The sequence below is a fragment of the Uranotaenia lowii genome, chromosome 3 (assembly GCF_029784155.1).
Source record: "Uranotaenia lowii strain MFRU-FL chromosome 3, ASM2978415v1, whole genome shotgun sequence".
Classification (NCBI taxonomy): Eukaryota; Metazoa; Arthropoda; class Insecta; order Diptera; family Culicidae; genus Uranotaenia; species Uranotaenia lowii.
In genome coordinates this window covers 46,205,383-46,217,512 of record NC_073693.1, presented here as the reverse complement: position 1 = coordinate 46,217,512, position 12,130 = coordinate 46,205,383, and the positions used below count along the sequence as shown (strand labels likewise).

General features: G+C 40.0%; 1 protein-coding gene across 1 annotated transcript; it reads left to right on the top strand.

Annotated features, from left to right (window-relative positions):
• The first annotated feature begins 6,523 nt into the window (after positions 1-6,523).
• Positions 6,524-11,108, top strand: LOC129752143 (uncharacterized). Its single transcript, XM_055747937.1, has 3 exons — positions 6,524-6,533; positions 6,603-9,812; positions 10,999-11,108. Exons 1-3 carry the CDS (start codon positions 6,524-6,526, stop codon positions 11,106-11,108), a joined length of 3,330 nt encoding a protein of 1,109 aa, XP_055603912.1.
• The last annotated feature ends 1,022 nt before the right edge of the window (positions 11,109-12,130 follow it).

Below are 12,130 nucleotides of genomic sequence, written 5' to 3'. Positions count from 1 at the left end.
CAGGCATCTGGAAGCTTCATCGACGATGTAGTTTGTAAGGATCTTGAAATCCAGCCGTTTGTCCAGGATCACACCAAGGTCTTTCACATGCTCAACTCGTGCAACTGCCTCATGTCCCAGAAAATAATCAGCCGATAGCGGTAGCCGCTTGCGTGAAAATGAAATTACCGTACATTTGTTGCGATTTAAGGGAAGGCAATTGACATCACACCAGGCGGCGAAGATGTTAAACTGGCTTTGCAAGACGTTGACATCTTCGGGGCTGTTGATGGGTTGAAACAATTTCAAGTCGTCGGCATACGCCAGTTTTGATCCATCGCGAAGCAGCAGCGCGTCGTTGAAGTAGATCAGGAATATGATGGGTCCTTGGTGGCTCCCTTGAGGTACTCCAGAAGAGGCAGGGAATTGATTTGAAAATGATTCACCTGATCGTACAATTAGTTTCCGTCCTACCAGGTAGCTATGGAACCATTCCAGTAAAGAGCCGCAAATACCGATTCGATCTAGTTTGGCTATGGCTATTTTGTGGTTTACCTTGTCGAAAGCTGCGGTCAGGTCGGTGTAGATTACGTCGGTTTGAGATCCCTTGGCAAAACTGTCTTGCATGGAAGATGTGAATGTCAACAAGTTTGTTGTCGTAGTCCATGTTGTTTGTTAGAGAAATAAAAATTGCAATACGAGAAAAATGGATCTAATACAACCAACTCAAACAGTTTGGCGATCGCACATAGGGCAGAAATACCGCGTTCCTCCTGTCACCTTTTTTGTAGACCGGAAACATGTAGCCTCTTTCCAAATGGAAGGAAACGTGGATTCCGTGAGCGATGCTTGGAAGATTCGTTTTATAGGAGTCAGCATATGTGATATATAGCATTCTAGAAAAGTCGCTGGAATACAATCCGGACCTGCAGAAACACTGGATTTCAGCTTAGCAGTCGCCTTCAAGATGGTATCGTCATCGATTACGATGTGATGAAATGAAGTGCTCTGACGTGGGACGTTACTAGCCGCCATAGTCAACTGGTCCGTGGATATTGAACCGGAATCAAAAGTACTACGGAATTCGTCAGCGAAGAGGTTACAAATATCAAGGTCCGAGGTCGCCGACTTGTCTTCCAAAAACATGCAGGACGATATGCCCGATTCTTTCCGTTGGTCCTTAATGTACTGCCAAAACGATTTAGGTCTAGTTTTAAAACCACGCTGAATCCGGATAAGGTAGCCCTGGTAACAACGCGTGCATACTTTTTTATAAGCTGCGTTAAGTTTGCGATATTGGTATTTGGCATGGAGAGACTTGTGCCTCAAGTAGTAGCGGAGGGCTTTATTCTTGAGTGCTTTCATTTGTCGCAACTCTTTCGTGACTCAGGGAGCACGTAGGTTAGAGGCTGCTGAGCGTTTTGGTACGTGACGATCGATGATGTAGTTAATGATATGGGAGAACTTCATAGCAGCGTTTGGATCGGAAGAATCGAGTTCAGAATTCCAGTCGATGGCGTCAAGCGTTTGTGAAATAGCGACAAAATCGGCATACAGTAGTTTCTCGATTTTATCACTATTCGATTTTATCAATACTCGCCAAATTCACGCTCGATTTTATCACGGTTATTGTTTCGATGTTATCACGATTTTTAAGAAATCATTCAGAAACCATTTCCAGGTTCTTAATTTTCATTCAAAAGCATAGAGCGTCTTTGTTTATGATATTTTTTATGGTTTATGTTATAGTATATAGTTATCTAATAATATGAAAATGCCATTGAACTGCTTATTTTATCTGTATAGTGTTTAAAACCGTCATTTGGATTTTAAAAACGCTTGTAATAATCGACACAAGTATTTTAACGTCACGCTGATGCTAGTATTGCTATTTGTGTAGGTAAGTCGCTTAAAAAAGTTAACTTTTTTGGTTATGCGAATCATATAATAATGTGGGTGAATTTAAGCGTTTTTGAAAAGAGATAAGTGTCTCTGATTTCTTTGTTGAACTTGTTTATTTTAAAGGGTGGCGTGCGCAATCCTTATTGGATAGCCTTTAGTATTGTCTGAATGGATAATTTTGGAAGACCAAAATGAAATTCTGCTAGCTTTGTCTGAAAATATGAGCAAGATTTCTGTTTTTCTACATATGAAGACAAAAGATTATCTGCCCATAAAGCAAATTTCGAGAAACACACTGTAAAAGTCTAAGTTGAGCAAATTTTAAAATATTTTTCGAATAAATACATACTTTTTAGTTCATCAAAGGTGTTGGATTCTCTCTCGAGCTTTGCTTGTGAACGGACGCGTTTTCCGATAGCTGCCTTGTCATATAATAGTAGTGAAATTTTAAGAAAGTGCTTGCATAGGAAAGTGAAATTTGATACTACTCCTGATGAGAGGATTTAAATGGTGGTTTTACATAAGGATTTGGTTTGTGAGGAAAGAAGGCCCTCAAAATTATGTGAAAAATAAAATTCAATGAAAAGTGGCTGGGGCGTTTTTTTTTCGCGAAGCAGTGTGTGAAAAAATGGTGTTATTGTGAACCAGGGAAATTGTGAAGGGCTTACTTCTTAGACTATTTTAGCAAGTGGAAAAGTATGCTATAATTTGGTGACATTGATAAAATATGTAGAAAATTTGAAAGAAAAGTTGCCCGAGAAAATATATGTATGGGGCAAGGGAAATCATGGCTACGAAAACACGAAAGAGAGAATCATAATCAGAGAGGTTCCTGAAATTTACAAGCAGTTTTGAATTTCCGAACAGCTTGCTGTGATGTGACAAAAATACGCGAATGGTGGTAGTTGGAATTTCGAACTTGAAAAGTATCTGAAGCGGCCGGTAAATAAATTAATGATACGAGATGATAGTTAGCTCATATATGTGACACGCTCTCGGCCTACTATGACGTAGCGGTGAAATTGCAATTAGAAGAGCAATGTTCAATCGCTTCCAAAAAAGGCAGGTTCGGCGGGGTTTTCGTGAATGCATGGTTTCTCCGGTTATTACTGCTATTCGGTTGTTAATAATCGGCTCGCAGAATTTGTGTTGCGCGTGGTGCGGAAAGCCTAATTTTCTCTTAGTAATATCGCGTTTGGCGAGATTGAGTGGATAGATGTGTGAACCTTGTCGTACCCTAAGTATCAACGGACGAATCCAGAGTTTGAACGTGTGCCGAAGAAGAAATGCGGATTGGCGTTATGGCACTACAATGAACGCATACGAAAAACGTAAGAATGAATGCCTGTTATTTGGTAAGATTGTTCTTTTTTGTTTTCATGACATGAAATTTTGGTTTCGGATATTTAAATTAGAGCGTTCAGTCAGGTGCCAAATCGCCAGGTATATACCAAGGTTGCCGAAAAAAAATCTGTGTTTTCGTCAAAAAAAAATCTCGAACTGTGATTTAAACCTAAAATTCTGTGACGGTTTTCTGTGACGTTTTTTCTATGAAATTCATAGGGAAATCATGTTAAATATCAACAAATTGGAATTTTCTTATAGTTATTAAAACAATAAATCTACATTACCTTGTTTTAATATTTTCATGAATTGAAGTCAGAAATATAAAGTCGAAAATGACAAAAAAAATTATAATTTTAAAAATCTGTTCAAAATTTGGAAAATCTGTGAATTGTGTGAAAATTTAAAAAAAAATTGTGTTCTGTGACACAGATTCTGTGACGAAATTATGTTCAAAATTCTGTTATAATACAGATTTTTCTGTGATTTCGGCAACCTTGGTATATACACGGATGCCGGAATACCTGCAGTAAATATATAACACTGAACATGTTATTAATTTTGAACTGGGTGTGCACTGGATTGGATTGTTCATCCAAATATTTACTTACATTAACACAAAAAAGATACACATCATAACAGTTCACACGAAGACATGGTGCCGGGTATGGGATCTGGAGGTCATCTATATAATCCATTTTAATCCATAGTATGCTCAACTTAAGGGCTCATTACAATCCAAATCTCTGCTATAACAATAATATTATTATAAAACGTAGTTCCATATACTTTTCACTCAATTGCTTAGTAAAAAAATATCCCGGCCTATGATATTTTAACTATTTTAACGTTTAATTCAAGTCATCACTGGGCTTTTCTAGACGCAGCGACGAGTTACGGGTCGGTGGAACTACATACGATTCGCCGCAGGCTACAAAGCGATTCAACCGTTACCTAGTGTGGAATAGGTTGTATTTGTGGTCCTGTTTACTTTTCTTAGTTTTTTGTACTTAAACTGAATTTATCATTTTCGATTCTTTGTTCAAATATTTCTCTTCGCAATTTTTTAATAGTTTAAAAATTGTTTATTTTAGATAAGATGAAAATAAATATGGTTATAATACTGAACAAGGTCGGTTATATCTTAAGGTAAGATTAGAGTGTTTTGAGGTAAGATGGGTATAAAGGTAAGGTTATTCTGTTGTATAACTATTTCATTTATTCACTATATTATATAAGAACGTTCAATCAGTTGCCAGCTGGGCAGGTATCTACACGCATGCGGAATACCTGTCAAAGATTTATAACACTGAAAATGTTATGAATTTTATACGGTTGCGAAACTGTTTGCTTGTTCTACAAATAAGACATACACATATACGAAATACATCCATTACATGACAGTTCAAACGAAGCCATGGTGTCGGGTATGTGGTATTTTGCATTGAAGATTGGCCGAACTAATAATCTAAAGAATGCAATTTAGCGCATACGTTGGCGAAACTGCGGTGAATCCGTGCACCCATGGTGGATTATCTACATACATACATACATACTTTTTAGTTCATCAAAGGTGTTAAGATTAAAATATTGAAATTTGAAAGAATCTGAAACAAATTTTTTGATGCTAATTTCTTTGAACTTTTTTTCAAAATCGAAATAAGAGATAACGACTGTTAAATTTCCCTCAAAACAAAATAATTCACATTAATTAGATGTAGACTATCAAATGGATATACAAAATGGTTTTATTTAAAAAAAATCATAAAAATTGGCTTTAGAGAAGAATAATTTGAACTGAAAACGATCCTTTTTGTTTAGTAATCTTTGATAACTACGCCTTATGATCAAAATTCACTGATACAAAACGTTTCCACTACTGAAAACATTATAAATTATTGATTAAAGACAGTAAAAATACTTTTTTATACTTCAATTTTTAGTTTCGCCAAATTCACGGTTTCGCCATATTCACGGTGAAATTTTTTTTGACCGTGATAAAATCGAAAAACTACTGTACTTGAAATCGAGAAAAAAGGATGCCGGCTTCTTGATAGGAGTCACAACTTCAGAGATTTCAAGCGAAAGCAGCATTGCCGGGTGGTGAGGAACAAGCTTAACCAGAGGCGATCAGTCTCCCATCTAAGCTTTTCTTAACATGAGACTAATCGATGTGGTCTTTCATTGCTATAGCAGTTCCTCTTCTGGAGTGAACGACGTTACATATGGTGTGTTGTAATCCGGTATCGAAAGGTTTTCGTTTTCAACTTCTTGCAGGCAAATTATATCGAGATCGGTCATTTGTGCAAAAATTCGTAGTGCATTCAGTTTTGTTGGGCTTGGTATCGTGTTGATATTAATAGTTCCGGTGCTGTAGCTGACATTATCTATTGCTGTTCTTTTTGTGAATGATGACTACATCACTAGAGAAATGGATGATGGTAGCATGTTGGTAGTTTTTGGAGGTGGTGGCGTTGATTTTTCGGTGCCGGACCCGGTGCAGGAATTGTTTTCTGTGCTGGTACGTATTGTGTTTCGTTAGTTTTTTAAGATAAAATATTGGATGTTGGTGGAAGTTTTATTGTTGGTTTCTGTGCCGGCATATGGCATATGAGTGAGAGTTGGTCTGTGTTCAGTTTTTGTACAAGGAGTTTTCTGTTTTGCACACAGGGTATTCCGATATGCACAAGTTCCTTGCAGTGCATACAAGTAAGACGCTGACCTTTGTAGATCAGAGCAGTATTTTGCCCTTCGATAACAACATACGAAGGCATGTTCTCGGTGATAATTACACATGCGGCACGAATTCCGGTGGGAAAACCTCCAAAACGAAGTTTTTCGTCCCACATAACGTCGCGAACAGCCAGTACTTCGCCATAAGCACTGAGGAAGTTGATGATGTGTTCGTTCGTTACAGTTTCGGAGAGATCGTACAGTCGAACTTCAACTGCTCCATCCTCCATCACTACTCGCAGTTTGTAGTCTCTGCCATCTACTACAATACTGTGCTTATCGTCGTGCTCTTCAAGAATGCGTTCAGCAAGCGCTAGGTCATTGACTTTAACGTAAACGCATTTGAGTAGCCTGTTGGGCTGCATGTGGACCACATTTTTTTTTTGTAACTCCAAGTTCAAGTCCGATGAAGTCGTGGATTTTTTCGCTAGTTGGAACTTTTGGCACTTACAAAAAGTCAATGCGAAAAGTGTTTAGGATACCATTGGTGAGGTCGTTGGGCTGGGACAACGAAGCCGTCGTCGGACCAGATCTCCTGAAAATTCTTCGGACCAGAAGCCATGAAATGGCGTCAAGTCAGAATCCAGGTGGTGGTCGTCGGACCTGGAGCCACTAGAGGACTTACGAGGGGAGTACCACGGAAGATCGAGAGGCGTCCTGCCTCAAGAAAGGCGTCGAGGCGCAGGAGAAAGCTTCGAACCGCAGCAAGGGTGTTGAGACCAGAAGTCTGTTGGAAGGTCGTCCGATCAAAACCAGACGAAGGTCGTCGGATCAGGAACCATTGAAGGGCGTCGGACCAGGAGCCAATTGGATGGTCGTCGGATCAGGAGGCCTGTCGGAGGTCGTTGAGCCAGGAATCATTGAAGATCGTTCAATCGTAACAACAAATCAAGGCATCGAGACAAAACGACAAAAATATTTGACGATTTATTATCAAAACATGAATAGTATCCGTAGTAAAAAGAGACTAGAGACCGTTTTACTGTCTTCACTTGAGTTGGACTACGACGTGTTCGCGTTCTGCGAAACAAATCTTGACGCATCAATAAGCGACCGAATGATTTTTCCCGAAACTTTCTCAGTTTACCGCTGTGACCGATCGCCCACAAATTCTGATAAAACTTCTGGTGGTGGTGTACTGATCGCTGTAAACAATCGTTTTACGAGCACTCTGATCAATGAATCAAATTGCAATGAAGAAGTCACAGTTAAACTAGTCATAGACAAAATCGAGATTTTCATATGCAGTATCTACATACCTCCGGCCTCAGGCTATCAAAGACACGTTTCCCATACTGCAAATGTGGGTTCTTTGGTTAAAAGTATATCACCCGACAGCAAAGTGATCATAATTGGTGATTTCAACTTGAAGAATACCACTTGGTATCGAGATAAAGCTAGTGATCTTCCCTTTCTGCCAAACAACGTTCGTTTGCCTGAAGAATCGATTATTATCGACGACATGGCCGCCTTCGATTTGCGGCAAGTTTGTGGAATCGCTAATCATAATAACCGGTTTCTTGATCTTATATTCACTAATGACGAGGAAAGTTGTCAAGTTGATGAGATTTTACCTATAATTCAGCATGAGGTGCATCACAAGGCCATGGGGATAAACGTCTGTCTAAATATTCTTCAATATGCAGATGCACTGTCAGCTCAGGAAAGCAAAGTAACGATTGATATGAAAAATTTTGACGTTGACGCTGTTTCTCAAGCTCTTTTGGAAGTGGAATGGAATACGGTTTTTCTACATAACGAAGATATTCCCGAAACAGCTAGTTCGAGAATACGATCTATGTTGGATTTTTTGAATAGCCTAGGGGTTTTCGACAACATTCGCGAAAATGATAGCTCAATAGGAAATGCCCTGGATTTCAATGTTTTGTCGTTTTACACCGTGGTTTATGGAATATTACTCAATCACTGTAGAACCATCAGAGTAAAATCGTCTCGCTCTAAATACCCGGAATGGTTTGACAGCGACACTATCCGCCTACTTAAAGACAAGCGAAAGAAGCATAACAAATTCCGCAGAAGTAAATCTGAGCATGATAAAACAGCATACCGAACAGCGGCTAATTTATTCAATAGTTTGCATAGAGCCCAACGATGCAGCTATTTGAACGAACTTCAACAAAATATACAATCTGAACCAAAACGATTTTGGAAGTATGTCAACTCGAAACGTAAGTCTAACTTGATACCAAAAAATGTTTCTTACAACAACAACAAAGCAGAATCTTTGGAAGATGCATCCGAGCTCTTTGCCGAATACTTTCACAGCGTGTATCGTTTGAGCAACGCAGAAATAGAACAAGAACGCCAATCACCAGTAGAAATCTTACCCGAATTCACCATAGCGGCATCTGATATACGACGAAAGATTTTATCGCTCGACGAATCGAAAAGTTGTGGCCCTGATGGAATACCAAACTCATTTTTGAAGAAATGTGTGAGTGGAATCGAAGAGCCCTTACAATTTCTCTTCACTTCATCGATTCGTGCCGGTTTATTCCCGAAGTTTTGGAAAATCTCGCATGTTATACCGATACACAAGAACGGTTCCAGGCTCACCGTAGAAAACTATCGTGGTGTTGCAATTCTCTCTGCAATACCCAAACTTTTCGAGAGTATTGTATACGATAAGATTCACCCGTGGATTGAAACGAAGACTTCGGATGTTCAACATGGTTTTCTCAAGAAACGCTCAACCGTAACGAACCTAACAGAGTGTGTATCGAGAACCTCGCAGTGGATGATGCAAGGTTTTCAAGTTAACACAATATACACTGACATGTCCAAAGCCTTTGATGTAATCAATATAAACGCTCTACTGTCGGTATTATGCAAGAATGGAATAACCGGATCCTGTCTCCAATGGATTCGTTCGTACCTGATCGAAAGAACGCAATACGTCAAACTGGAGAACGTGAGATCTAGTACTTTCTCGGTCAACAGTGGTGTTCCACAAGGGAGTCACTTGGGACCCCTTCTTTTCATCGCTGTTATGAACGAATTTCCTGAAGTGCTGACTGATGTGTTCGCGCTGGTTTATGCCGATGATTTGAAAATGTTTTTACCTATTCGTCACCCGAAGGATTGCGTGACTCTGCAAAACGCCTTGCACAGATTCACAGAGTGTTGCAGTAGATTCGGCCTTAAGATCAATTCTTCGAAGTGCAACGTGATAACATTTTCCCGGAAAATAAGCAATATCACTTATGAATACCGCTTAGAAAACGATTTCATCATTGCTCGGCAAAGCTCAGTAAAAGACTTAGGAGTGGAGTTGGACGCGGAGTTAACTTTTTCAAAACACATCGAAAAAGTTGTAGCAAAGGCCAATTCTATGTTCGGAATGGTTAGTAGAATCTGTCACGAGCTGGATAATCCCTACACGATTGTTTCTATCTACACTGGATTAGTTAGGACCGTCATTGAATATGCCGGCATTGTGTGGCGACCGTACTACAACATACACAACAACAGACTAGAGAGAGTTCAGAAGAAGTTCTTGAAATACGCTTTGAGAAACCTTGGGTGGCAAGCAGAAATGCCGGAGTATCGAGTCTTGTGCATGCTGGTAGGTTTGGAAACGCTGGAAACCCGAAGAAAATCGATCGACGCACTGTTTCTAAAGGACTTAATCTGTGGAAGATATTACTCGCCGTATTTATTATCTTGTATATCTCCGTACGAAGGCCGCAGCAGTTTACGAAGCGTAAGGCCGTTTCAACTAGCTAATCGCAACCAGAATTTCGCCAGAAACGAACCAATGTACCGAATGATGGCATTTTACAACACAAACGTCGATATTACTCAACTAAGCATGTCCAGAGAGCAAATCAAAAGTAGAATTGTGCAGTGTTCTTTTACAAATTAACAATTACTGTAGTTATTAAGTGTCATTTATATTATAGAATAAGATAAAGGGCTGAAGCCTAGGATCTAATCAATAAAACTAAAACTAAGATCGTCGGGCTGGAGCCAATGGTCGTCGATCTGGAAGCCTTTAAGAAAGTGCATCGAGCTGCAACAAGGGCGAGAGCGTCGTGCTATAAAGGCGACAAATGAGGTCCGGTGCGTGCGTTGAAGAGGAGCAGCTCCATCCTTAGGAGAAACTACCGGAGGTAGCTAGAAGTAGGATTGTTCGATCTTCTAGAAAAGATCGATACCCAAGATCGATTCAGTTGAAGGATTCAAGGAGCACATTAGCAAAGTAATATAAAGGTAAACAAAGTTCTACCGGCTAATAGAAAAGTCTCTACTTTCTGTCGTAACCGATCATTCATATTTTCCGATTCTCGCCCATAACGCCTCCATCCTTGAAAAGCACAACTGTCTTTCCTTCCAACTTTTCTCAAACTGATCTTTAATTTTCGCTCTTCATTAGTTTGCACCCAAGAGTGCTCTCATTCTCAAAATTAGCTCAACATTAGCTCGACGAAATATAGCTTTCATCAATAAGCACCTATCAACCCGACTCTCATCTACTTTGACACACTCTTATTAATAGAATGTCGAATTGGATTACAACTTAAGATAACTGATATAAATCAGTGGATATTTTTCTTCCGTAGGATTTATTTTCTAATGTGAATTATTTATTTGTTTTTCTACGGCTGTTTATTATTTCATTTCATTTCCCTATATTTACTACCCCCTTTCACTGCCCAAAAATGAAACAAAGACAAGATAACAGTTTTGTGGTAGAAACTTATTGTTTCACCGTTGGGTTTCATACTCAATCTTCAGATTTATGCGTGTTCACCGTGTGTTCATTGAAAGATGTAAATTGCATTCCAATTCACTTGGTCTGGAAAGCCTACATCTTGAATTGCTTCAGTACAATTGTAAATCCGGCAAAAATAAAGTCAACGAAAGGGAAACTTTTCATTGGTCCTTAGGGGCAACCGTTTGGCAATCTACTCGTTGAAGTAGAAAAAAACACCCGATTTAATTTCCTCAATCGCCCGTCATCGTTAAGCAGCCTTGAGTACTTCTCTCTCCTGACACATGGGGCACTTATTGTTCCAGTGAACCAACCTTCAATTAAAAGTGACCAGCTGGCACTCCTCAATCGGGCGTCTTTTTCCATGAATATTCTCACCGATATACCCCAACAACGCCAAAAGGACTGGTCATGAATTAACTTCCCTACAGCCCTCACTTCGGGTCCTTCTCCGTCTTCGGCGGCGTTTTTTTTTAATTCTTATTCTCGGGAAGTACCTAAAACAAAACAGGACTTGCGATTTTCGCGTTCCCGCCACATCGACGACGATGAATGAGGACGACGATGACGACGACGAGGACGATGATCGGCTGGTGTGCTCTCTGTGTGACTTAATGTTTGCTCGATATAGTTAACACAATTTTCGCGCTTTCTTCTTTTTTTTGAGACGAGGATTGGAGAAGGAACAGGAAAGGACGATTGTAAGTATTCCTTGTAATTGGCAATAGGATTAAATTGTGGGTGGGGATGAAGCGTCCCGGCAGGGATGGAAGACGCCAGTCAGGAGCAAAGGGTGCTTCCTTACGCTTCTTCCAGCAGCTATTTAATGGAAGGATTCGCTCGGGGCCAGATGGCGTCAGAACGAGGGCTTCACTTTTACACGTTTGGAAGTCTGGAAGTTAATGTAGGTCAATGTTTTGCTTCTGCTGCAAGTTGGAAATTATCCGCGCCGGACAACAGCGGGCGTCGATAGAAGTTGTCTGGGAGCCATCGGAAGGACGTCGTCGCGCCTGGAGGAAAAGGCAGACGCAGACACGATGACGTTGTAGAGCGTGAGCAATTAATACTCATAGCATAGTTAGCTACTCTTTGGGTTAGCGAGAAGTTGACCTTGATCTTCGGTTCGGTTCTGTGCACTCATTGTGTAATTGGATCGCGGGCGCACTAGAAGGAAGCGCACCTAGTTATTGGGGAGGGTAGAATTCAATTATTTACGGGTAAGACCGGATGTTAATGGAAGGAAACAATAATCGGGGGGCAACTGGCTCGGCTGACATTGAAACTGAATGAAAATCATTTTCATTGAGTAAAACTGGAACCAGAACCCGCCTCATGACTGTTGAGTCTTACACACAAAGATTAATGAGGTACCATGGAAGTTTGTTAACTAAGACTTGAGACCATACAAACCGATGAATCAGACAATACATCGTTAAT

Coding starts and splice junctions, on each gene's coding strand:
- LOC129752143 (XM_055747937.1), top strand. Junction 9,813..10,998: donor GTCCAGAGAGCAAATCAAAA/GTAGAATTGTGC, acceptor TTATTGTTCCAG/TGAACCAACCTTCAATTAAA.